Genomic DNA, 26398 nt, shown 5'->3' with positions numbered 1-26398 from the left:
TTCCCAAAGTGAAAAGTATTTGAAAAATAAACCATGCGATTTTATATAGACTGAAAACAATCAATTCAATATCCAGTTTTAGGATACCGTATGAGGTTATGCTTTCCCTCCAGTATTTCTATATATTTCTTTCAACAATACTTTACAGTCTACCATTGGCAGAACCAACACCTTGGCACTCACACTCTGAAAGCGAGACCTCTCGGTTTTGCCAATGAGTGTTGGAGTTTTAAATCTGGCATGCCTCTTAAGTTCAGCCTACCCTTTACCACAGGAGGTTATCTGAAAGGAAGGTGGCAAAAGCCAAGCGTACTCCCAAAGCTGAAGGCTATTATGCATTTAGACACGCAAGATCATATAGTCTCTTCTGAGAAATCCAATGATGCTTCCTACAAGTATGGGTTCAAGTTGTGTAAAAAAGCAGCACTGTTTTTTTGACAGAGGAAGTTCTTCTAACAAAGATAACGAGGTCTTTCTCCTCAATGTACATGAAGAGCAGAAGCAAATTTAGTTTGACAATTCAATCAGACATTTTTTATGGCATGCAAACTAACAAAATAATGAAACTTTTACTCAATAACGAAGCACACCGTTCATGTCTCCAATAACTCCACTTCACGCACCCACGCAAACATGAGGCAACGCCATAATAACTTGTAAATGCTTTGCGGGGCTATTTACATGATCTTTTATTCCACATAGAAAACAAAACGAAACCTACCCACCTGATAATTATTTACATGATAAACCTGAAAAAGTCACAAAAATATAATTTAAAGAGGTTCAATGAAAAGGACACAGCCTTGGAATGTTCAACACCCCACCCAACACGATGCTCTCCAGCATCAGATTTAGTAACTTTTCACACCTCAGTTTAGCACAATCTGCTCTAAGGAAGTTGACATGACAACAATGATTAGAGCTGCACCATTGGGACGCCTCTTACTGATAACCAGATGGTTTCAGAAGACTAGAAAGATAGCAATGATTCTTCCGTACAAACAAGTTAAAGCAAGAAGGCATCTGACCGCTATAGACCAGCAAGTCAGAATTCAAAGGCAGGAAATTCCATGTAGTCAGGAACAGGAGTCAGGATTGTGGAGTATCATCCTTGCTAGATATTGCAGGCCAATTAGTAGTGCATACAAAAGTCAAGCTAGAGCTAGAGAGCTGAAACATTAGTCTACTGCATTAGAAAAGGTTGCTGAATGTTTTGTGGTGTTTCTAACGTGCAGTGTCGGCCATTTGTACTACCTTTATCACTGCAACCTAAAGAACCCAAAACAAGTTAATGTGGCAACTTGGCTGGGTGTTTTTTTTCTTACGCTTCCTTTAGTGCCTTCCTAAATTCAAGAAATCGGCTTCAAAGCTAAATATCTTGGGTCTTCAGACAGCAAACAGATGAGTTATCATACAGCAATTGACCACCAGGTACATGAGCACACAATACAGATGCTCACATGTACGGTTATCTTTTTGCAAATTTAACATGGTTTAAGTGTTTAAAATAATTTAGATATAACAAGTGGCTAGAAAGCTAATGTTTCCACCAATGGTGGGCTGATATCTAGAGATTCATTAAAGGGACCGTATTCTAGTAAGGACATGGTTCCTTATTCAGATCACAGAAACAATCTGTGACATGAAGGTTAAGCTAATGACTTTGTTGTAGGTGGCTACATTGCCAGAAAAATCCAATTTATATAAAAACGTTTCCAGTGATGTTTGAGTGATAAAAGACAAATCTAGAAAAAGTTGTGTTACAGTTTTCAAATCATTAAGAGCAACGTTCATCGGGGAGGCACAAGGATTTTGTTAAGGGATTTAATTGCCCGGTGGTTGTTGAAAACTGTGTACCAATGATAAAAATTGTTATCTTGTTCCCTATTGTTCTGTATCTTAGGAATTTAGAGGTATAGGATAATAGAAAGCAGAAGACCGGTCAAAAGTGACAAGTAGGGTCACATTGAATTCCAGGACTAGGAACTTATCTTACGAGTTAAGGTGCTATCTAATCCTTGTCAAGAAGCAAAGACAGACTGCCATTCCCACAACATGTCTAATTCCATACAGGATGCCCACAGTTGTGGTCCAACATTTTCGCTGCATGCTAGAAACCCAAATGTCCTGAGTAGGTTAACATGATGGCTTGCTAAAATCATGCATTGCTTCTGAGGACTAACCAAGGGTGTTATCATCAGGTTCCTATAAATGACGGGGGGAAAAATTTGCGTCCATACAGTGTGAACTTAGAGGCCAGGATTTGGATATTTAGTGGTTCCAAAAGAGATATCCAGACAGAGGGTAGAATTCCCTTTTGTTATTGTACCCAGACATGTTCTTTTTAGATGAGGAATAATCTCGTGTGAGGCAGATAGATTCCAGCTATAGTGCAGCCAAACCGATTGTAGTTGCAGGAGTAAATGTGGTTCAGATGGAAGCCATGTGTACTACAGGGCTCCGTTAGAGACTAGTTCTTCACAAAGTCTTAATAGAGGTCTTTCAAAAATACCTGTGTGCATTCATCGCAAGCAGGATTGGTGTTCTGGAAGAAACCAATCTAATGATATTAAGGGGAAATTGGAGAGGGCCAGAACATATGGCAAAGATTTAATGTGAACAAATAAGAAGTCATGCTATTCAGAAACAAAAAATAAATTCCTGTAGAATAAGGCTCTAGCACATGAGCAAATCTGTTCTGGGCTGATCAAAATAGTAAGTATACCAGCCTGCTTCTGGAACAAAAGGCCTGGCAGTCATTAAATGAACTCCTGCTCAGAGTAAGGCTGGCGTAGCCACTAAACTGAAGGCATGTTTCCTCGAAGGGCACTGCTTTTTTTTTTTTTTATACACCAGTCATTTACTCAGAGGTGGCTATCCCAGCTTGCTTGACGTCCATGTGGGAGTCTGCTCTAACTGACAGCACATTGAAAACTTACCAGTTAGAGCCCTGTTCCAGTTCCAAACTCTCAGACATTCACACATTTCAATTAATCAACTCAGATCTATCCCAGCATTCTGGACTCCTTCAGATTGATCACATGCCTGTTCCTTCTGCTGAAGCAACTATTTCAAAGAACCAAAACGTGTTTCAGATTGTAAGCCTCCTCTGCCTCAAGTCCTTACAAACTACTGGGGATGGGACATTTATCAGAAAGTAATTCTGACGCGAGTAAAGAAGACCGATTCTCTGGCATAGAACCCCTGCAGCCAGAGATTGCATATGAGAGAACAGTCCATTGAGGGGTCATGGCAGTTATCAGAGTTTTGGAAAATAAAACAGGGAGTGAAGAACTTAGTGAGCTAGACGATAGACGTGAACCCTATGCACAAAATTATGATGTGTGAATCAAAATGTGCACGAGCCAGATCACGGTCACATGAGGCTCTGCACAAGACAGAAAAGGCTGTGAAAAATAAAACGCACATGTACAAACATTATGACAAGGGAATCATGACACAGATTGTTCCGAGAGTGCTGACAAGCTATTCACAACCATCTGTATGGAAGAATCAGTGTGATCAGAGGTTACTAGGTGCATTAGTGATTGCAGCACTTGAGTATGTAGATATTGAAAGCAGAAAGACATTGTGAGCTATCTGTGCATTACAGGTTATACAGCTTCTGCACTTCGGCAAAAAGCAAGTGTTAACCCCAGTAAAACATGACCAACCGCAGTAAAACATGGGCCATTGTTGTAAAAGAACCTCAACCACTCAAACGCAGTTCACAAGACCCCATAAACTTGCACAAAGTTCAGTGACAAAACCTCCACAAGAGATGTAACTAAACAGCCACAAAACAAAGTCTCTTAATAGTTAATTCCATTCTGGGTTCTGCTGGAGAAAAGATGCAAGAACGGTTGTCTTTCGTTCTCGATTAGATGCCTTCCGGAAGACAACTGCAAAGTGCTTGGAGCGAAGATGTTGCAGACTTGTGTCCAAAGAGGGAGTGTCTCTACCCTTTACCCATCCTCTTGAAAAGCAGGAATTGCCATTCTCAGAGTGGAAACTTTTGCCTCAGTATGTCCACGAGCATTGGTGTCACGGTGTGTATGCAGGGGGTGGCTGAAACTGGTTCACTACCTCATACTCAGTAGGAAAGGGCTCATTCTCTTCCATCTCAGACAGCAGCTCCAGGGCCTGTTCTTCCTCCTCAGTTGGGTAGTGGCGTAGCAAGTTGGCAGCTGTGGCAAGAATTGATGCACCACCTGCTCCTGCTACAAGGTAGAAGCTGACTGCAAAAGTGACGTAAACCTGGGAACCGTGGTACTTCTTGTGCTGCTGCTGGAGTGCCAGGATGAGCTCTGAGGCCCAGTAGCAGAAACCAATAACTGTGGCACACTGCAGTACTAAAGGAAATAGAAGAAACATTATTAGAAAAGCTCATTTGAAATATAAAAATAACCAGAGCTGCTTATGGTCTCCTGTGCTCTACCTGGAACTCAGTCTTAAATAAAGTAACTATTCATTTAATTTTAAAAGTGAAAACCACTTCAGAATCCAAGGCTCAATGGTAAAGAAACAAACAGGAAAACCAGCACAAAAAAACTGGTTGCCTCAAAATGCATGCTTTTTGACCCAATTGCAGACAACTTTTATATTTACAAAAGAAGAATCAATTTCCTGCTAGTCTCCATGATGCGAACCATGAATACAGACCTACGTATCAGCTCACATCATATAGGTAGGCACAGTCTTGGTTAAACAGCCAGAACTTTCTCTCCCCGTACGACTGCACAAGGGAAGAAATAACGTATGGTCCACTTCAGTATGGCTGTACCAGTGATAAGTTGCACAGAAAACACACACATAGCTGTTGACATTTTGCTGAAGATGCCACCTTCTGCTTTGAGGTCTGAACTTTTACCGCCAATTTTGGGGTTTTAAGAAGAAGAAAAAAAAAGCTTTCACATGACCCACTGGATGTTGGAATAACCTGTGAAACCTGGCGGACTATGGCAAGGGGTGGTGTCCCAATGGAAAAGATTTGGAGGTGACAGTCCTGAAGGAGACACTAGTACAGTAGGAACATTTAATTACTATGATTTGGAACTGGGTATCAATAAACTTAAAAGAATACTAGTACGTTAGTAGCAACCAGTGGCATGTTCTCTACGCATAGAAGTATTCCAGTATTTAATAAGTATTGGTATAAAAGTAACACAAAGAGACACCTCATAGCATAACACTTATTATGGGCCCAAAAAGATTTAATTAGACAGGAGGGTAGCCTAGAACACAATTGCTACAGTAGCAGTCACAGGGGAAGGGTACAGTAGTATGATTTACCTCTTATTTTTTGTAGATGCCAGTCGCATAATGAGCATACAGAAACAGGAGCGGTTATATACATTTTTTTAATGCAGTTTTTGCAGAAGTGTTGTAACATTTCCTTACAAGACCACTCTTGTGCCTTAAAGCGGGGAGGCTGAACTATAGCTCAGAGGTTAGTTTCATTTCAAAATAACTACAACCCTATACAAACTGGCACAGCTAATTTCATACTATATAGAAACAGCTAGACCGATGGGGCAGACTGTTGTCTAATCTCTAGGTCAACAGAGCTGCTCACCTGTGAGGATGTGGGCGAAGGCGTAGCGGCGGGTTATTTTTAGTGCAGGATGCTTGGGTCCGAAAACATCAAGCAAGAATGCAGAGAGGCTGCACACAATGCCCAGGAAACAAAATGCAGCGATGACCCGAAGCAGCAAAACTGTCTGTGGGTTCATACAGAACTCTACAAGAGGGGAGAGAAAGCACAATCAAGCAAGAACAATGCACATAAATGCGATCCCTGAAGAACAAGCATTAAAAAAATATATATATTAAAGAAAATATTTCCACAAAAATGCTTCATTTAGGTAACAGACAAATTATAAAACAAAATATTTTATAAGTGGTATAAACTATAACAAACATTCAGTTTTTGGAAAAACATAAGGATTCAGAAAAGGTTAGTTTTTTTAATTTAAAGAAATTACGGTGAGACTCCTGTACACAAACAAAAGTTTTAGATCTTGAGCGAAATATTATCAACAAAAGTTTTATATCTTGAGCCAAATGTTATCACATATTGGAAGTTTCCAAATTCTACTTCAAAGTTAAGGTTTGATTAAAGATATAACAGTTTCACAAATGTGCAGTTAAAACGCTTGCTTAATATGTATACTGAGCAAAAAGTTATTTTTTGTTTGAAGATCTTTTTCAGTCATGGTTTCTTGGATTGTATTAGTTTGATTTAATGCATTTTATTTTTAAATTTCCAAGGTCTTCAACCAGAAGTAGGCCAGGTTGGTCACATAAAAATTTACTTCACAATTATTTACATTTTCATCCCAAATTATCTTTTTGATAATCAATGAAGAAGCTGAGAAGAGGATTAACAATAATGCATCACCAGTCCTAATCTTAAACTCTCAACCAAAGTAGAACGTTGCCAGTTTAAGTTTGATTTCTAAAGCAGACACCACTTTATTAAACTTGTGTATGGGATTTAAAAGTAATGGTTCAACTGCATACAGCATAATTGCAGGGATTTTGGAGGAATATAATTTAGTGGAGGCTATACCATCTATTTTCCTTAATGTCCTGTCAAATTGAAGCAAACCCATGCCAAAAGAGAACGGCTTAGCTGCTTAACTTTTACAATGTCTTAACCTAAGTTGTTGGCTATTATAACTCCAAAGTAAGTATAACTGTGGACTACTTCCAAACAGTTATTACATTGCCAATTATGAGTTGTCATCAATCCATGAGCTCCCATTTTCATACTTCTAGTCGCATCGACCACTAAGAGGTGAACTGAAGTATCCGGAAAGCGCATCTAATTCCATTAAGACCCCAAGTAGGAATCTGTATTCATTAATCCAAGAGCAAACTGATTAAAGCTCGCAGAACATGGTCTGGAATGCTCAGATCCTTTATTTATTTTCTGCCAAAATTTGGGTCAAGCCACATGATTGAATGCACATCTAAAATTTACAAATTCAACATATACTTTAATTTTTTTTTCTTTTTTCCACATACTATTTGGAGAGACAAAATGTTATTGATAGTTTAATATATGAGGTATGGAACCCTTCTGGTTTATCTAGCAGCAACCGGCTGTGATCCAGTTTTCTAGTTGCAGCAAAATTACTTTTGCAAATATAAGAAGACCTATCTGCTTCCAGAAGACCCATTGTAAGCTTACCGTCCACCCACTGCTTACCATTGATTGACTTTATTTGCTAGCTTCTTTTGTTTAAATCTTTTTATCTAAAAGTTTTTGGGATGCAAACAATCTAGGTTTGGTCATACAGATACATTTAAGATACACTTTAGCATATTCATCAACATGTGCTTCATTAAATAAAGTGGTTTCTGAGTACTCAGTCCCAAGTGGAAAATGTATCCAACAACATTTCTACAATAGTTCACACAGTAACTCACACTGCCCCTCAAACAAAAAAAACATTAATGTATATGAAAATGGGAGATCATAAATGTGAAGCAGTGTTGAATACTATGGCTATTTGCTTGCTTCTTATTTGATGACTTTCCAGACCCAGCCTGCCTATCTATCCTCTGGAGCACAGCCTATTTACCTTTGCTCTTCGCACAGGTACCACACTCTGTTCCATGCTTCTGCGTCACTTCTGCGCTACAAGCTATGTCTTGGGCCACCCCCATGTTGCTGCTTGCCACCTCCACCCACTTCACATTGCCCCCCCCTTCATATCCACCCACAATCCTTGTTCTTTCTTAAATTATTTTCTGTTGCTTCACCACGCCTTTTTAAAAAGAAATCTTTTGACTGTGCTCGACAGCATCTTTCCAATACTGTTCAGCAATACCAGAAAGCATTGGCAAAGCCAATAGGTCCCAAAGACAAAAATTATTGGTTTTGCCAATGCTTGTTTGTAAAGAGGAATGATTTGGCTCCCTTTGTAGGAATCAAGAATGAGATTTATTGGTATACAATACATTAAATGTGACTGAGCCAACAGAGTCTACACGAGGGGGCAATTATCAAAATAGTGACAAATATACTGTAAAGGGAAAATACAAGTAGGACAGGGAGATCCTGCATCAGCCTGAAGATATACTATGCAATGATGACAGTATGTCTACAGTATTCACATTAAACACATGATACTTCATTTAACTGATGGAATGGACATATGTTAGACTGCATATGAGAACATGCCTTACAATTAGAAAAGTGACTATGCTTCAACCTAACTCACATAAATCCGAAAGCTCGACTATCTCTTTGTTGCATTCAGCCATCTGACCTTTGTCAGACGATATAAAATGGCAATGTGTATACACATATATAAAAGAGGTGGAAGATAAAGGGGATGCTCATATAATACTCTGCTGCATTTCAGAAGGACCCCAGTAGGTAAAGGTGTGCAAATAATTCCAGTCAGGGCCAACTCAAGGCCTCAATTCGAAGCTTAGGTTTTCCTTCTTCAGTCAATAGAGACGGTAGCAAATGTGTCTCTGCAGTCTAGGCTTTCTTCTAGCCCTCAGTGAACACAGTTACTTGCAAGAGGCCGAACTGCAGCAAATATCTTGTATAAACTGATGCTGGGAGTCTGATCAAAATTACATGAAATAGTGGCACTGTTAGAAAGACAAAGTCTATCAGAACGCAAGCATCATCTTTAGTATGTTGTTCAGGATTGGCAATATTTAGTCAGGGTGGTCAGAACTGGTCAATTCAACTAACTTTATTCGGTCTAATTAGACCATAAAGGTGTAAAACATTATACAGAACATCAATTAGACAAGAATCCTCAAATAATGTGACAGCATCAGAAAACTATGACCCACAAAAATAAACAGTCAATAAAGACTTAAAAAAAGAAAAGCAGTAATAAAAGGAGGATTAAAATACCACATAAAAGCAATAGCCATATGCCGATGGCACGTGCAATGCAGACAGCAGTTGAAAAGCAAATCTTGGTAGAGGGCAGTGTTTTCAAAAAGGAAAAGGCCCCTCAACGGTAGCATATATTCGCCTCCTTTAAGATGGGTAAAAAAAATATTGTTTTTTCAGCAATTAATAACATTTACCAAAAAACAAAATGTATCGAGCTCTGGACTGAGTGGTCATCACAAAGACACAGAGGCAAATAAGAGCCCTGAACAGAAAAGGCAACAAGAAAGTGCACAGTGGATAACCTCTGTCAGATTAACAAAAATCTGTGACACTGGCTGCTCACCCATGTTGGATATGGTTCATTGCTAGTACTAGTGCAAATACCCATATAAGCCTGGACCGTTGGGTTTGTCTACAGCCCTATGCATTCTCTCCTCCAGGCACCCAGTTAGAAAAGGCTGTGAGAACACTAGGAGAAGTAAACAGATCCTCCCGACCCATATTAAGGCAGATGTTCAGACTGTACCATGAGGCACAGGGTCAAGACTGATTTGCATATGGCCATGTCTGAACTGGGGTGGCTTGGTGAGCAAACTAACGATGGATTAAACCCAGATCTGTGACTGGGGGTGAATGTTTTGCCATTGTGCAACATTCCGTCCATCATCTTGTTTGTTTTGCTGTTCACCCTATGTGGGAAGGGTATGCCCAGACGTGGGTCCCGTGCTCACTAGGCCACTGGAGTCAAGCTATCCTGTCTGAAGACGGCTGATAGCCAGAAACCAGTCCTAGGATGCTTGATTCCGGTCCAGGAAAGACATGGCTTGGCAGTTCGGGCTGGACTGTTCCCATGAGGCACAGGGTCAAGACTGATGTCATGTCTGAACTGGGGTGGCTTGGTGAGCAAAATAACGATGGATTAAACCCAGATCTGTGACTGGGGATGAATGTTTTGCCATTGTGCAACATTCCGTCCATCATCTTGTTTGTTCAGACTGTACCTTAGCCAGGGAATGCACAGGAATGATCTAATTTCAAGCAATCAGCAAGGACAGCCCTGTTGAATAGGGTCTGGCTCTTCGTCCAGATTCCAAGCCATAAGAGGAGTGGGTACAATTTAATGACCCTCCAGGATTTTGCGATTTGCGGAAAAAAAAGTGCAAAGTCGACAGTTTTGTAACAATGCCGCAATTTTTACAAAACTGCCCGTGAAATTTGGAACATGTGATCATTTTACTTTGGGGACGAGGCTGACAAACGGCTGTGAAAACACAAGAGAAACTTCACCTCTTAATTCCCAACTTTTGATTTCCACAATATTATTACATGATTAAAAATACGGTTGATTCTGCAATGGGAGCACCCAGAACAAAGAAAAAGATGATGATTTTGAAAAGGATCAACAGGGAAAATATATATGGCTCCCAATTGCGAGAATTATTGTTTCACATCTGAAAAACCCTGGGTTTTAAAGGCAAAGACCAACAGAAAGAGGGGTCTATTCACCATATAAGAGTCATGATGCGGGCGACCATATTCTCCACGATGTCAAACAGAATTTTATATAAACAGTGGAAAGATCCAAATAAATCTGCCATTCTGCGATTCTTGAACAAGAGATATTAGGTCCGTGATTTTGAAAAAGATTTTCCTTAAACTCCCACGGTTAACACGATTTTGGCTTTAATGGCTTCACCATCTAAGCTTTTATCAGAGAATTTCAGCCTACCCGATGTCATGGAGGCTTCGCTTAATACGTCTGATGTTGCTTCTAATTTGTCAGAGAGAGCAAATACATATGAAGCATATGCCACAACCACGTGGTACTTAAACACTTTCAATACCTATATGACTGCATATAGGAAAATTAAGACTTCCCCAATAATATTCTAGCAAACATGGAACTGGTATTCAAAATGGTTGGGGTTTCAATAGCTCGTCCAAGACGGAGTGCTTTAGATGAAGTCATGGAAACTAGACTTCACTCAGAGAGGTCTACTTAAAAAAGGAAAATGCTACTTACCAGTATGCATCTGTTCTTGGTATGTAGAGCTGCAGAGTCGTACACTTAGCATTAGATCGCCACCTGGAGTTGGGCTCGGATGATTACAGGTTGTTGTCTTCTTGGAAGAAGTCTTTGTAGTCAGGAGATAGGAGACTCCTCCCTTGGACAATACAGCGCATGGTCTTCGACTCCATCCTCAGATTGTTTTTCGGCATGATGGAGTTAGTAAAGTAAATAGAAAGGATGTCCATTGGTGTGCATCTTAGTAAGATGAGAACTGGAACGGATACAAGTCCCGGGGCGGCGGGAGGGCGTGTACGACTCTGCAGCTCTACATGCCAAGAACAGATGCATACTGGTAAGTAGCATTTTCCGATTGAGGCATATGAGCTGCAGAGTGTACACTTAGCATCGATTGTGCAGCAGTGTCTCCCCTAGCGGTGGTCGCTTGTATCCGTTGCAGTAGTTTGAAACAATGTTCTAAGGACAGCTTGGCCCACTGCAGCTTGCTGCTTGGCCTGCACATCAACACAATAGTGTTTAGTGAAGGTGTGTAGTGTAGACCATGTTGCTGCCTTGCATATGTCCTCTAGTGGTATATTTCCTAAGAAAGCCATAGAGGCTCCTAGTTTGCGAGTGGAGTGCGCTCTAGGAGGAACTGTTAGTGTACGTTTAGCTTTTTGATAGCATATTTGTATACACTTTACAATCCACCTGGCGATCCCCCCCTTAGAGATGGGGTTGCCTTTGTGTGGGGGAGAGAAAGATACAAATAATTGTTTTGTCTTTCTAAAGGATTTAGTCCTATCTGTGTAATATAACAGGGCTCTTCTAACATCTAAGGTGTGTAAAGCCCTTTCTGCAACAGAGTCTGGGTTTTTGGAAAAACACAGGTAGCTCTACAGATTGGTTAAGATGAAAAGGAGTGATAACCTTTGGCAGAAATTTTGGATTAGGCCTAAGAACCACTATTAGGATGTATTTGAAAAAATGGTTCTTGTATTGTGAATGCTTGTATTTCACTAACTCTTCTGAGAGAGGTGATGGCAACAAGGAAAGCAGTTTTCCATGTTAGGTATTGCAATTCACACTTGTGTAGAGGCTCGAAAGGGGGTCCCATGATTCTTGTAAGGACAATGTTCAGGTTCCATACCGGAGCAGGTGGTAACCTAGGTGGGATTATTCGTTTTAATCCTTCCATGAATGCTTTGATTGCAGGTATTCTGAAGAGAGATAGATGTTGCCTATTCTGTAAATAGGCTGCAATTGCTGCCAGATGCAGGCGTATGGAAGAATAAGCTAAATTGGACCTTTGTAGATGTAAAAGGTAACAAATTATATTTTGGATGGAAGCATCCAGTGGATCAATGTGTATTATTGTTACAATATATTGCAAATCTTTTCCACTTAGCCGCATACCACGCTCTGGTAGTGGGTTTTCTAGCTTCTTTAATGAGGTTGATACAGTCTGGTGGCAGGTTCAAGTAACCAAACTCTAAGACTTCAGGAGCCAGATCGCCAAATTCAGTTGGCTTGGTTCTAGGTGTCTTATTTCTCCATGGTTCTGTGTTAACAGGGAGGGTGTGAGCTGTAACTTTTGATGTGGAACCAGTGAGAGATCTAGTAGTGTGGTGAACCACAGCTGACGTGCCCATGTGGGAGCTACTAGTATTAGTTTGAGAGACTGTTGTCTGAGTTTGCGCACTACTAGTGGAATGAGTGGGAGAGGTGGAAAAGCGTACGCAAATCTGCCTGACCAGTTCATCCATATCGCATTCCCTTCCGACCGTGGGTGTGGAAACCTGGCGGCGAAGGTTGGGCATTTTGCATTTTCGTGGGTGGCAAACAGATCTATTTGTGGATGCCCCCACATTTGGAAGAATGGCTGAAGAACTTGTGGATGTATTTCCCATTCGTGAATCTGTTGTGACTGTCGACTCAACAGATCTGCTATCGGATTGTGAATTCCTGGAAGGTGTTCTACCGTCAGGTGTATGTTTTGAGGAATGGCCCATCTCCAAATGTTCTGCGCGAGCTGGGACAGTTGTAGAGTGTGTCCCGCCCTGTTTTTGTATATAGTACAAGGCTGTCATATTGTCCGTTCGGATTAGGACCGCTTTGTTTTGTACTTGCAATTGAAACATTTTGAGTGCTAGGAAAATTGCTAGCAGCTCTAGATGGTTGATATGGAACAGTTTTTGTTGGATGTTCCATTGGCCTTGTGTGGTGTAGTGTAAGAGATGGGCTCCCCATCCTGTGAGGGATGCGTCTGTTGTGAGCACTATCTGTGGAACAGGCTCTAGGAACGGCCGTCCTTTTGTCAAGTTTTTGGTGTTCCACCATTGCAGAGAGCGATATGTACAGCTGTCTACCAACACCAGGTCTGTGAGCGGACCTTGAGCCTGATTCCACTGTTGTGCTAGACATTCTTGTAATGGGCTCATTTGCAGTCTTGCATGTGGAACTATGAAGATGCAAGACGCCATCATGCCTATTAGTCTCATGAACACTCTGGCTTGGAGAGACTGCTGGTGTTGAAAGATGGAGACTAAGGTCTGAATGCTCTGTATCCTGGCTGGACTGGGATACGCTTGAGCTGTAGATGTGTCTATGGTAGCTCCCAGATACTGATGCACATGCGAAGGCTGCAGGTGCGACTTGGTGTAGTTTATTGTGAACCCCAAGTTGTGCAATGTTTGAATTGTTTGATTTGTCTGTTGGACACATTGACTGGATGATTTTGCTTTTATGAGCCAATCGTCGAGGTAAGGGAAGACATGTATCTGTTGTCTTCTGAGATGTGCCGCTTCTACTGCTAAGCACTTTGTGAACACTCGTGGTGCTGTTGTGACCCCAAATGGAAGGACTTTGAACTGATAGTGCTGTCCTTGTATGACAAACCTTAAATACTTCCTGTGAGCAGGATGTATAGGAATGTGAAAGTAGGCGTCCTTTAGGTCTAGTGTTGAAAGAAAATCGCCTTGTTGTAGTAGTGGGAGTACTTGTTGTAGAGTGATCATGTGAAAATGATCTGATTGTATGTAATGGTTGAGGGGCCCGAGGTCGAGAATTGGCCGTAGTGTCCCGTCCTTCTTGGGGATTAGAAAGTACAGTGAGTAAACTCCTGTTACCTGTTCTTCTAAAGGAACTAATTGAATAGCATCCTTTTGTAGAAGTGCTAGAACTTCCTGTTGAAGCAGAATCAAATGGTCTGTAGACATTGGACGCTGCCTGGGTGGTATGTTTGGGAGGGTTGCTGCGAGTTCTAGGCAGTAGCCATGTTGCATAATCTGTCTCACCCACCTGTCTGTTTTGATGGAATTCCAGACAAGTAGGAACGGTGATAATCTGCCCCACACAGGAGTGGAATGCTGTAGGGGAAGCAGAGAGAAGTCACTGTTTGGGAGTGGAAGAGGAGCGGTAGTTGTTGTTACCTCTACCTCTTCCCTTATTATTATTGCCTCTGTATCCTCCTCTAAAGTAGCCTTTGTTAGAGGAGGTCTGTGTGTGAGTTTTGAAAGATGATGTTGTATCTGCACCGGTTTGCTTGGAACCTCCTCTATAAAAGGAGCAGCGAAAAGAACTTCTAGTCTGGGTGGATTGTAATGCTCCCATAGACTTAGCTGTGTCCGTGTCTTTTTTCATTTTTTCTAGTGTAGTGTCTACTTCCGGCCCAAACAATTGGTTTTGATTGAAGGGCTGGTTCAAGATGGTGGTCTGCCCCTCCTCTTAAACCCTGAAATGCGTAACCATGCATGTCGTCTGAGTATAACACTAGTATTTACTGCTCTGGATGCTGTGTCAGCTACATCTAGTGCACATGTAATTGAGGCATTGGATATTAATTTGCCTTCTTGTATGAGCTCTGTTGCCTGATCTTTGTATTGATCTGGGAGGTGCTCTAACAATTTTTCTAATTGATCGTAGTGAGCCCTGTCATAGCGTGAGAGCAGGGCTTGTGTATTTGCTATGCGCCATATTTTGTAGCCTGCGCAGCAATCCGTTTCCCTGACGCACCAATAACCTTGGATTCTATGTCAGGAGGGGGCATGTCACCAGAAGTCTGGGAATTAGCTCTTTTCCGTGCATTGGACACTACTAGGGAGTCTAGTGGCAGATGTCCCTTAATATAGACTGGATCAGATGGTGCTGGTCTACATTTCTTTTCTATTCTTGGATTTAAAACTCTACAGCACACAGGGTCTTTATATATTTCCAGAGCATGTTTAATGACTCCTTTGATCATGGGTAGTATTTGTGTAGACCTTTGTGACTGCTCAAATGCGTCTAATAAAAAATACTCCTCAGTGGCATCAGAGTGCATTGTAACCCTGTGGTAAAGGGCAGCTCTATTTAAGAGGTGATTAAACCCAATGCCATCTTCTGGAGGGGAAGGATTCGTTGGGTAGGACTGAGGATCAGGAATGTCAGGCACATTATTTGGTGGGTACTCATATATATCTTCATCTGTAGGATATGTATCTGGGTTGATATCTTCATCTACAGGGTATGTGTGTGGGTCTGGTGTGTTATTCCCCCCAGCTATATCATACTCATCATCAGTGTGGTGTGATGCAGGAGATTGAACAGGAGAAACTCTTGGTGAAAAGTAAGGAGGGATAGGGGAGGAAGAAGGTAAAGGAGAGGAAGGGTGTATTGGCGAAGTTGCAAAATTCTTCTTTTTGGCAGGAACCACAAGTAGAAGTGGTGCGTCTGCTGGTCTCTTTTTGTGAGGAATAGCTTCCACATGTCCAGTTTTTGGGTTGATATGGACCTTCTTTTGTTTAGGATCTGGTCTAAACAGTTCTTCTTCCTCGTCGATTTTTTCGGTGCAGATAGGGTTTTGTGTTTTTTGCTGTAGGAGGCGTTACAGAGTCTCGTGGCAAATTTTTCGGTGCCGAAGGTGGTTTTGGCTTGGCAGGCTTGTTAGAGGGTGTAGGTGCCTCTGAATCGGGCCTTGGAGTCTTTGGTACCGAGGTTGGAGTTTCTGGAGTGGAAGCAGGTCTCTTTGGCTTTAAAGCGTCGGACACTGGCTTTCCATCTTTATTCTTGGAACCCGAAGGTTTCGGAGCCAGAGCTTTTTGCGGGTCCGGTACAGTTTTTGGCTTCAGCACCGGTGCATCTTTAGGTTTGTGTGCCAAAGGGTCTTTGTCTTTAGTCACCCAAGCACCGGAGGCCTCATCTCGTGTCGATGTGCCCTCCGATCCCGAATGGTCTTCTTCGATCAGAAGGATGCACAAGCTGTGCAGGTCGACTCGTCGTGTTCCGGTGATAGACAGAGGTTGCAGACCTCGTGATGGTCGCTATGAGGTAATTTTGCTCGACATACCGGGCATCTCTTGAATGGAGTTCTGTCCATGAGGCGTAGGCCATAAGGCGCCGATAGGCCCAACGGCCCGCGTCGACGCACCGGAATGTAGTTGATGGTGTCGAAAGTAGTCTTTTCGATGTCGATATTGTTTGTATAAAGTTTTTACGCTTCGAAGTTGCTGGAAAAGTTTTTCTAGCCGGAGCGAAAAACTCATCCAAACCCAGTGGCGGAAAAAAACAATCTGAGGATGGAGTCGATGACCATGCGCAGTATTGTCCAAGGGAGGAGTCACCTATCTCGTGACTACAAAGACTTCTTCCAAGAAGACAACAACCTGTAATCACCTGAGCCCAACACCAGGTGGCAATCTAATGCTAAGTGTACACTCTGCAGCTCATATGCCTCGAACATTACATTTTAGAGGTACAAAACTATTTGGTAATGAACTTGATGACATGGTGCAAAAAGCAGCGGAAGAGTAAAAAATTCTCAAACCTTTTAAGCTGGGGTCTAGGAAGTAGTCCTTTATGTTAAAGCATCCTCCCCAAAATCTTCAGGACAAGAGTCCCATTCGAGGCCAGGCTATGTTTGGAAATAAAACCCAACCTAGCATTAACTGTCCCAAAAATTACTACCTCTAAGTTGGGGCAAAGTTAAGATTTTTCTCTCATGCTTGCAAGAACTGTCACATGGACCATTGGGTGCTCCAGATAGTGAAGACCTGTTATTGAATTCCAAGTGCCCCAAATCCTCCCCATCCGATTAGGCCTATCCTGTGGTTAAAGAAAGAGTTGAGAATTCAGGTAACGATGATAGGGGTTCAAGCTCTTCTACAGAAGAAGGCACTCATATTTGTACCTTTGCTTCAGAGGAAAATTATTTTATTTTGGCTGCCAAATAAAGCCTGTTTTCAACCGGAGGGCCCTAACCAATTACATCTCAGTGGACATATTCAAGATGATTTTTCTCCAGGAAATGACCCCCTTACTGGTGAGAAAGATTTCCTGGTGACATTGGAGCTTCAAGATGCATACTGTCGCACCTGGATTCAGCCCTCCAATCAACAATTTCTGTGGTTTGCTGTAAGGAACCAACATTTCCAATTTCACGTCCTGCCTTTGGTCTGGCAACATCTCCCAGGATCTTAAAGCAAGGCACTAGCTCCTGTTGTTGATCGTCTTCAATTGTATGGTGCCGCAATATTCTCATATCCTGAGGATTGGCTTCTTTCTGCTTTGTCTTTTTTGAAGGCTCAAGAAAATTTTGAAATGGTGACTAGAGTTCTGCACCAACTGAGTTTCATTATCAGCAACCAGAAGTCGAGTCAACTTGAGAACATATTTATTGGGGCCCAAATCAACACTGTCCTGGTCCATGTCTTCCTGCCTTCTCTAAGGATTGTGGCAAGTCAACGTGTTACTCGTCTTTTGAGTCAGTTTGCTTCAACAGCGAAGGGGTGGCTGAAAATTCAGGGGCTACTGGCGGCCACAACAGCTGTTGTTCCTTGGGCACGGGCGGTATCATTTGAAATTTGTTGTAAACACATTCTAAGCTGTTGATCCCTGGCCATGCAGGATTACGAGGCCCTTATTCCTGCGACTCCCGACATATGTCCTGAGTGATAGCTGGCGTGTTCCTCCGTGTCTTACTGTAAAAGACCCAGCAAGAACAATTGATTGCAACTTGGTATTCTGCTTCACACGGACTACTTCCTCTGAGGTTTTAAGATGCCTCTGTTTATTATGCACAAGGAATAGTACCAGGGTGTTTGGTGTACGCTCAAGTTGACCTATGAGGACTGGACCAGGTAAGCAGGAGGTGACCTCCCTATGCAGTCTGTCTCACTTATTTAGATCAGCCACTACCATGCTGCGCCATAGGGTGCCTGAAGAAGAGGTGTCCTGCCTCACAGATCCAGAGGCAGTGGTGCCCCACCAGTTGTGCATACATAGGCACTAGATCATCTCAGGGAGAAATACAGCTCCCTCCCACCAGGTTATGACTGAAGCTGTGTTTCCGTAGAGCTGCAGACACTTTAAACATGCCCATTTTAAATACTCTGCTGATACTGAGTCCTGCAGCGATGTCTCCCGCTCTGCTGGAGAAGCCGTGGTGCTTTAAAGCGCTTGATGAAACCAGCTAAGCTGTACGTCCAGGCCTGCCTTCTGCCCCAACTAGTCAAATCTTATGCTGATTTCAGTCAGATGGGATTGCATACAGAGACTATAATGCCAAGCAATTACCAGGAACATGGGTTGTGTTTGCTGAGAACAGGATTCGACTAAAAGCATAGAAAGCAGTCATAAAAGTAAAGACTGTGATTTTCCATGCAAATCCAGTATCTGAGAAGGGACACTGAACAAAGGACAAGCAGGCGTTCACATCCACAGTATACAAGTCAAATCTGCAGAGAAACCATCATCTTGTGCAACCTTAGTGTTTACAAATGGAGAATGGGCAGCCTGAAAACAGTTTCTGGCCCCACACTCTTTAAAAACCTACTTACTGTATGTGAAAACAGATTAGGAAAAGCATTGGATTTAATAAAACATGTATTTGCAATGCAATAGGTTTCGCATTTGCGAGAGTTTGAGCCTAAACACTGGTTGCAGATTTTCTAAACACATGAATAAGAGGCATTGTCATTTACAATGCTAATAGCTCAAACTCTTCCAAATTCGAGACCTTTGTGGAACTCACGCTTTAGTTGTAAACATCGTACACGAAAGCATGGGTGCCGCACCTGCATCAAAAGCACAGAAATAGAAAAAAAATTCCCCATTTCTTTACTTTTGAAGCAATCGCGGCACCCACGCTTTAGCTTAAGATGTTTAAAGCTAAAGCCCGGGTTCCCCCGATTGTAACGAAAGTAAGCAAATAGAAAAAAAGTTGCCTGCCCGCTTCCCTTTGTTTACTTTTGTTACAATGGCGGCACCTGCGCTTAGGCTTTGATCATCTTAAGCTAAAGCTTGGGTGCCGCAATTGCTTCAAAAGTAAATAAATGGAAAAAAGGCATGTGGCCGCGTTTGGCGATCGCAAGGAACAAAAGGAAGGAGCAGTCGCCATTTTTAGTGCTGAGGCGTGCCACGCTAGTTAAATAATACAATTTTTTTAAATGATGTGGGAAAGTATGTAGAGAAAGCCCTTTAAGAAAATAGTGCTCTGAGGCTGTAATTAAAACATACCGATTAACAACACATGTAACGGGGTGTCCTTATGGGAGGTTACAAGAAGAGAAAGGTGGTACTAAGGAGGAACTACTAAGCCTACTGACCAATGAAAAGACACCATCTGCAAAGGGCAGGAGCAAGTTAAAAAGATGGCCGGAGCCTCAGGCCCATATTCTGAATACAGCATATCTTGTAGAGGCACCGCAAGCGCTGCCTAGGCAAGACCTAAAAAGTTTGGGGGCAGTAAGCCACTTCCCCAGGTCTGCATATAAATTGGTCTCTAGTCATTAAGTCGCAGCAGCTACAATCACCTGCCTCATTGTATGATATGGTGAGGGGGGGGGTAGAACATCAGCCACCCTCAACTATGGTGGTGTTTACACTTTTGGTGTACATTGATGCTGAAGTGCCCAACTTTCTATATCATTTAGCAAGGCACTTTGTAAGCACATCAAAAGGCATATGTTGGGGAGTTAGGTTTTCAATGAGTTGTGTAGCTTGTTTTGCAGTTGTATTCTATAATCCCCTCCTTTTAAATCAGAACCTCTTAAAAGAGTATTACTTGGTTTCAAACTGAGTTTACTGAGTGTGATTGCTATGTCACACAGTGCTTGAGTTTTAGTCCCTTTCCGACCTCCTGGAGTAATTGTTAATTGCTCTTTTGACAAGACAGGTTTATAAAGAAATGACTGATATCCAAATTCATACTGCCCTGTAACCACACTCTGCCACAGGCCCCAAAGTAAGGACCTTACAATCTATGTATGCCTTTACCTTCCATAATATGAAAATGTTTGGGGAGATTAGAAAAAGGAGCACCAGAGGTAGTGAGGGATGTACTGATATTGGGGTGAGCAGACAAGTGAACTAGATGTTGGCCAGGAACTGGGGTATCGGACATCATCCTTACGAGTTAACTCAAACATGTTGGGAATATAACAATGTATTCTACATCTAGAGAAAGACCATAAAATCGGAAGGGTTGTCTCTCGGCCTGGGCTTAAGAACAACTCAGAGTCGTGGGCTGATTGGAAACAGTCGCACAAAGAGATATTTTTAGGTCTCGCCTAGAGCAGCGTGCATGAACTGCACTAGGAGAGGGCTCTTGTAATCACTCCACACATTCCGAAAGCTTTCAGAAAGCTTGTGCATGTGGTTGTTACATTAATTGGCCTTTGCGTGTGGCTGTCAAGAAATGAAAGCACACATTTGGCCAAAGATGGCAGCATGTCCGCCTTTCTTTTCAGGTTAACTACCCTGGCCTAGGGAGCGAGCAGGGCGCGCATAGTGCATACTTGCCTTATCGGAATCTCGACTCATGTTCCAAAGTAAACAAACACACTCGCTTTCGTGGCGTGCTTGTTTTTGCTTCTGCTGCCTGGCCCCTGCCTTTGCTTCTGCTGGCCTGGCCCCTGCCGTTGCTACCCCCTCCTATGTTGTGTCACCACCAGCTCCTTGCCCCACCCTCTCCTGTGTTACATATTTTCAGTTCAGCTCTCTACTTTCCATTGCCAATCTTCGGTGTCTGATGTAATACAACGTAAACGGGGGGCATAAGCAAAGACACGGAGAGCGCAGCGCCGCAATGCATTATTGTGCGCTTGAAAACTAGTCTTTGCAAGAGTGTTGTTGCTATGTATTTTCTTAATGGGTAATGTGCCTTTGGCTTATAATATTAAATTTGTCAGTAAGAGGCACCTCGTTTGTTGATGGAGCGATTTCCGTGAGAATTGAAAAGCGCAGAATGGCTTGGCTCTGCAGAATCACTGTGCATATCTGAGGTCTCACAAAGCGCCGGCGCCTCTACGCAAACACGTAACGTATATTAACCAGAACATATCGGACGCTGCCTTTTGCATCCTAGCCCGGGGGACTTGAGAAGTGCTCAAAGGACCAGCAGAAAAAAAAACATTGTAAGACTTTTTCAAGGTAAAGAGGACAACGTGGATTATCATACAAAAGGAAGAATTTTTATATATTTTTTTTCCTTTTCCCTCCCGATTTCCTTACACCTTTTCTTGAGGTGTTTACTCTCAGTTTTTATATTTTTAGACACCCTTCTCGCCTTGTTGTAGAATATAAAAAACCTTCAATCACACAATATTTGCTAATTCTCTTCTGGCGGCATGCCCACTGACCCAAGGTCCAAGTCACGACAAGCGGCTCAGGACCCCCGTCTCTGTGACTGGGGCAGTATTAGTTGCGTCTCGGACAGGAAGCGTCTTGGTGGGCGTGAAGGGGTGTGTTGTAGGGGCTGCGGTTCAAAGGTCACATACACCACTGAATCAAACGAGTCAACATTTGTCCCCTTGTCTTGTGGGCATGCGCTTGCTGCCTGGTACCCAGTGGAGAGCAGTGCGGTCCTAACCTTAGAGCGACTTGGTAAAAGTGACGTATGTCACCCAGAAGGCTTCTTGGCGCTGGGATATTACTGCCAAGAGACAGCATGGTTAAACAAAGGCAGAATGCTCCCAATTACTACTGTGGGTAGACTTAGCTGAGCGGCCAGAGGTTGAATGATTGGCGTGTAAAACAAACCGCAGAAAGGCCGTTCATGGGAGGGCCACCCTCTTTCATGCCTCCAAAGCGTGCAGGTGTAAGAACGCCCATTCTTTCCCAGATTACTGTAATTTGCATGCGTCTAAATGGACCGTACTGAAACTCAAACCTATTATTGGCAAAGGGCAACATGTTTCCAAAAAGAAGCCGTTTTTAAGGGAGGTCTGCTTTTCATAGCAAGCCATGTGTACGTAGGCGCGCGGCTTTAGATTGCAAATATAAAGACAGCCATTCCACTCGTATAACTCATGTGCGCTGGCTTTTCATTCTGGGAAACACTGTGAGAAAACGAGGTATACCTTGGCAATGGACCGTAAGACACTGTTTGTGTTTTTCATTCAGCTCGGTACTTAAAACATTCTCATAAACATGATTCAGTTTTTAACCTGTTTACTAAACAAAAAGATTTCCCCAGTTTTAACCATTTCAGATGGACGTGCTTCTTGCGTCAGCTGAATTCGTAATTTTTTTTTAAATAAAAAACAAATCAAATACCATCTTTCAAGGTACATTTTAGCTGACGAATAACAAACGTGGAGGCAAAATTTCGAATTATGCGTTTCAAGATCAATTCCCATCATAATAAAAGGTTTGCACAGATTGTGCATTATACTCCCATCCCAACATTAAAATCCTGGCTAATTTATGGTATGTAGAAGCCTTGGCTAATACTTATTGGTAGGTGCAGCTGTTGGATAAGGCGTTAGTTGCCCTAGTCTCGTCTAATGCATTCTCAGAAATGGGTGGAAAATACGCAATTTTGGGTTCCTCATCTGACATCAGAGAAAGTAAATATACACCAGAGCTTTTAGTATTGTTGCATGTAGGTGTACCAGGAGCATTCACGGTACTTTCATGGACTAATGCATTCACTACAAAGATCTGCTTATAAACTGGGTGTCGTATTTGGAAACTTGAGGGTGCACTTGCCCTGCGACCCTTTTGAGGTTTATAAATGTGGTACAGTTTAAGAGGATCCATAATCTAGCCTGTTTTCAACCACTAAAGAACATTTAGTGCTTTGAGTGTGCCATCAAAGCATTCAGTTAGGCAAAAGTTCCTTATAGATATTTTAAACCTACTGGTGACATCACGTCATTTGTTAAAATATTAAAATGTGAAAAAGTGGCCACTATTGCTTGCCTCCCCTTTTTTTAATAAAAAAAAACGGGTTTGCAGCAAAAGCTCTGTTGTGTCTGATTATCAAAATGTGGTATTATCACAAAACTGCCATTCCTACCACACATGGCTGGTGATTCACCACATTGGCTTGGCTTAAAGAAAAAAAAAGTAAAACCCTAAAAAAACACCATGACGCGACCAGTTGTCAGAGGTATTGCGTTTTTTTTTACTTAAGCCATTGTGCACTGCAGCCAGCGCTGCTGTGAACTATGTCTAAAAGACATTGAAAAAGCCAAATAGCATTACACTATTGTCGTCAGAAGCTGGCAAGCCGGTCGAACGCGGCCCTCTTCTCATCTAACGTGGCCATTATAACACACAATGTATACTAGTATTCCGAAATGTGCCGAGTGATGTTTTTGATGGGTGTGCGCACGCACGAGGGAATAAACAACTGACACAACCAGTGAGTTCCGAGATACGCACAGATACATACTTGCATTTCCTTCCCTCTAGTGAGTGATGTCACTTTCTGGTGAGGCAACGTCTCTTCACCATTCATCCTGGATGGGAAGTGACATTACCGTTTAGAGGATGAGCACCGTAAAAGTAAGGAAGTACTTGTTTTATAGAATAAGCTGAACAAAAAACATTCGAAAGGAAGTCTGCCACACTGTAACAAAAGTATGCCTAACATTTCCTAAAGGAAACTAGAAAAGAAAATGTGATAAATATTCTGTATTGACCTAGTTTTGTAACATACGTACATTTTTTAAAATTCATTCAGTAAAGTTCTATCCACCTACATAGAACGTTTTAACGCTGGTTCTCCTAGCATACTGGTGGAGAAGTGTGGCTCAGGGGTTAGAGGCAGCAGATCTGGAAGCTGAGATCGGTCCTGGACCAGGGTTCAATTCCCCGCCTCGGCGGGTCTTGGGCTAAAAATTCCACAGACTCGATAATTCTCGCCCCGTTGCCTCCTCGACTCACGGGTTCACACTCTGCGACTCTGGGCAATAGCTTGCTTAATCTCCACAACGGCCCCTCCCGGCGGGATGCCTGACTTTCACCTTGTGGATACCCTGCTATCTCACAGGGGAATACCAGGAAGGGTTCCCTAAGCAAGCGCCGGGAAACCCACTGCGGGTAGCTGTGCGCTATATAAGCTCAACTACGTTTACATTTACATATACTGTATTGTTTTTTACTTTAAATTTGACCTAATGCTGAATTTCCTTTTCCCATCACTCTGGATAATATTCAGTGGTGTGATCTTTTGTAGTGCCCTTTTCTGTGTACTAAAATGCATGTAATAGCAATATAGTAGCTCTTCACCATATACACCTCATACAGTATTACATTTCCACGGATTGTCGTTTTAGCTGAATAATGGTGTTTTGGACAGGGTTCTTAAAGCCAAAAGCTGGGTACCCCTTTTGCCTCCAAATAGTGTTAGTTGTATAATACCTCTGGGGGCTTCCTATTGCAGCAGGACCAAGTGTTATTTGCATATAGCTGGGTCTAATTTGATGTGTCAAGTTGTGCCACAAACCGTGTATTGGAATGTGGCTCTACTACATTGCTAGTGGCTGAGAATGATTCAATCACTCAATGCGTCACTTTTTTGTAGTTTATATTGTGATGCTCTTAGTGTGCGTTTGATTTGTTCTGCATTCCGTCCATCATCTGTTCTTTCTGCATCTGTCTCTCTAAATGGGAAGGGGATTCCCAGGTGTGGGTCCCGTGCCAAACCATCTGGTAAAACCCCTACTGAACTGATGACATGTAGGAGACTGTAATGATTGCCTACATTTCCTAAATGATTCCCAGTGTAATCAAAGTTCTGTGTAGATGAACCCTCTTCATGTGTTCACATGCCATCCCTCACACCTTATCTCCAAGTGCATGTCTTGTGCCCAAATGTCCTTTACTTTATCTCTAGCAAAACGAACAAGCATTGGCATAGCTAATAGGTATTGCCTTTGGGACCTTATAAGTGTTTAGCCATGCAACAGTTGATGTGGCTGCACCAAGGATATTGTGCTGCATAACTAAATACTATTGGCTATACCAATGCTTGTTTAAAATCGCAACATCCCCTTTTGGCCAAATGACACGCTCTTAGCCAATGACTTTCTGCATGTAGTCCTGTGAACCCTTCTCAGCATACTTGTAGTATTTAAAAATCAATCTAAAAGGAGCTAGTGTGAGTTAAAAAAACTGTACCTGTTATTACTCGGGTCACCAACTTGAACAATGTGATCTTGGGCAAATCATACTGTCCCTGTGCTTATACACTAATCTGAAAATGTGCAGCTTTCAAAATGATTCACGGAAGAAAAGAACTACAAAAGGCATATATATTCATAATACAGTACCCCCGCGTGATTTTCATGAACGTAATCAGGGCTGTTTGATCGCACCTGAACGTCTTCTGTATTTCTCTATAGCTGAATTTACTCCGTAGACTAATTTCACAAGTCATCAGCCACCCCCAAATCACCATCTTCCCTGTGATGCATCTCCTCCCCCCACCACCCCCTGTCCCAGCTACCGACAATATCCGCCTTTTCATCTTATAAAGTAAGAGAGGGCGAGATTTGGACGCACATACGACCCCCTCACGCTCTTGCTTGCCACTGTGGGCAGCGCGAAAGGCCAACGAGACAAATCCGCATACTCTGGAGCGGTCCTATGGTGGTTCCCATTTGAGAGCCAGATGGTCGTGCTCGAAATCGAGGGCTTCCTTTGTGCCTGCTTCTTCGAAACATTCTGTTCATAGCGCTTTGTGCCCAAGAAGCCCCAGTCCCCGCCTCACAGGCTTACCACGCAAAAGTCCTTCGTCCAGCGGCCCCAGCACATCGCTGAGCCCTAGTTCGGGTCGTCCGCACCCCCCTCCGTGCAGGCGTAGCCAGGCTGGTTCAGCGAGAGCGGTACAGAGGGCGGTGACGGAAAGAGCACCAGGCAGCGCCGAGGCCAGGCTCCGCTCAGCCTGCTTGGGAGCCCGTGGAGGGCGCCGCACAGTGGGGCCCGAGCCCTGCATAACGACCCGGAGAAAGGAACCCAACAACAGACCCAACCCAGCCGGTACTTCCGGCTTCCGAGCTCTACGGCTTGTCGTCACCGCGTGTCACCAATTCCGTGCGCCCTGGCGTCATCGCGTTTACTTCTTCCGGTTATGTTTGCTACTGTATGTCTTGAAGTTGTTTGCCTTTACGTTTTGTTCTTTCGTTTTAGCCTACGTTCGTGGTGATACATTACATTTTTGCCTGCATCACATTAGCATTCTCACAAACCTAAATAAACTAGGTTGCTGAGCTGTCTGAAAGGGAAATTGGAACACTCAGTTTACTTTATCT

The 26398-nt window shown here is 42.7% G+C and overlaps 2 protein-coding genes across 2 annotated transcripts in view; one reads left to right on the top strand and one right to left on the bottom strand.

The window, feature by feature from the left end:
• The window catches only part of CIAO1 (cytosolic iron-sulfur assembly component 1), a 251841-nt gene that overhangs the window by 72715 nt on the left and 152728 nt on the right, over nt 1-26398 (top strand). The gene's annotated exons all lie outside the window — the stretch shown is intronic.
• TMEM127 (transmembrane protein 127) lies at nt 675-26199 on the bottom strand. Its single transcript, XM_078667006.1, has 3 exons — nt 25866-26199; nt 5576-5740; nt 675-4352 (listed from the first exon to the last, which is right to left on the bottom strand). Exons 1-3 carry the CDS (start codon nt 26080-26082, stop codon nt 4045-4047), a joined length of 690 nt encoding a protein of 229 aa, XP_078523132.1. The 5' UTR covers nt 26083-26199; the 3' UTR covers nt 675-4044.

The sequence above is a fragment of the Lissotriton helveticus genome, chromosome 11 (assembly GCF_964261635.1).
Source record: "Lissotriton helveticus chromosome 11, aLisHel1.1, whole genome shotgun sequence".
Lineage (NCBI taxonomy): Eukaryota > Metazoa > Chordata > Amphibia > Caudata > Salamandridae > Lissotriton > Lissotriton helveticus.
This window is presented reverse-complemented; position numbering and strand designations above follow the sequence as displayed.

Excerpts from the sequence above, each read along its gene's own strand:
- TMEM127 (XM_078667006.1), bottom strand. The coding sequence starts at position 26,082 with ATGCAGGGCTCGGGCCCCACTGTGCGGCGCCCTCCACGGGCTCCCAAG. Across the intron at positions 5,741-25,865 it reads GGACGAAGGACTTTTGCGTG|AGTTCTGTATGAACCCACAG; the intron begins GTAAGCCTGTGA and ends CCCCTCTTGTAG. Across the intron at positions 4,353-5,575 it reads CTTCGCCCACATCCTCACAG|TACTGCAGTGTGCCACAGTT; the intron begins GTGAGCAGCTCT and ends TATTTCCTTTAG.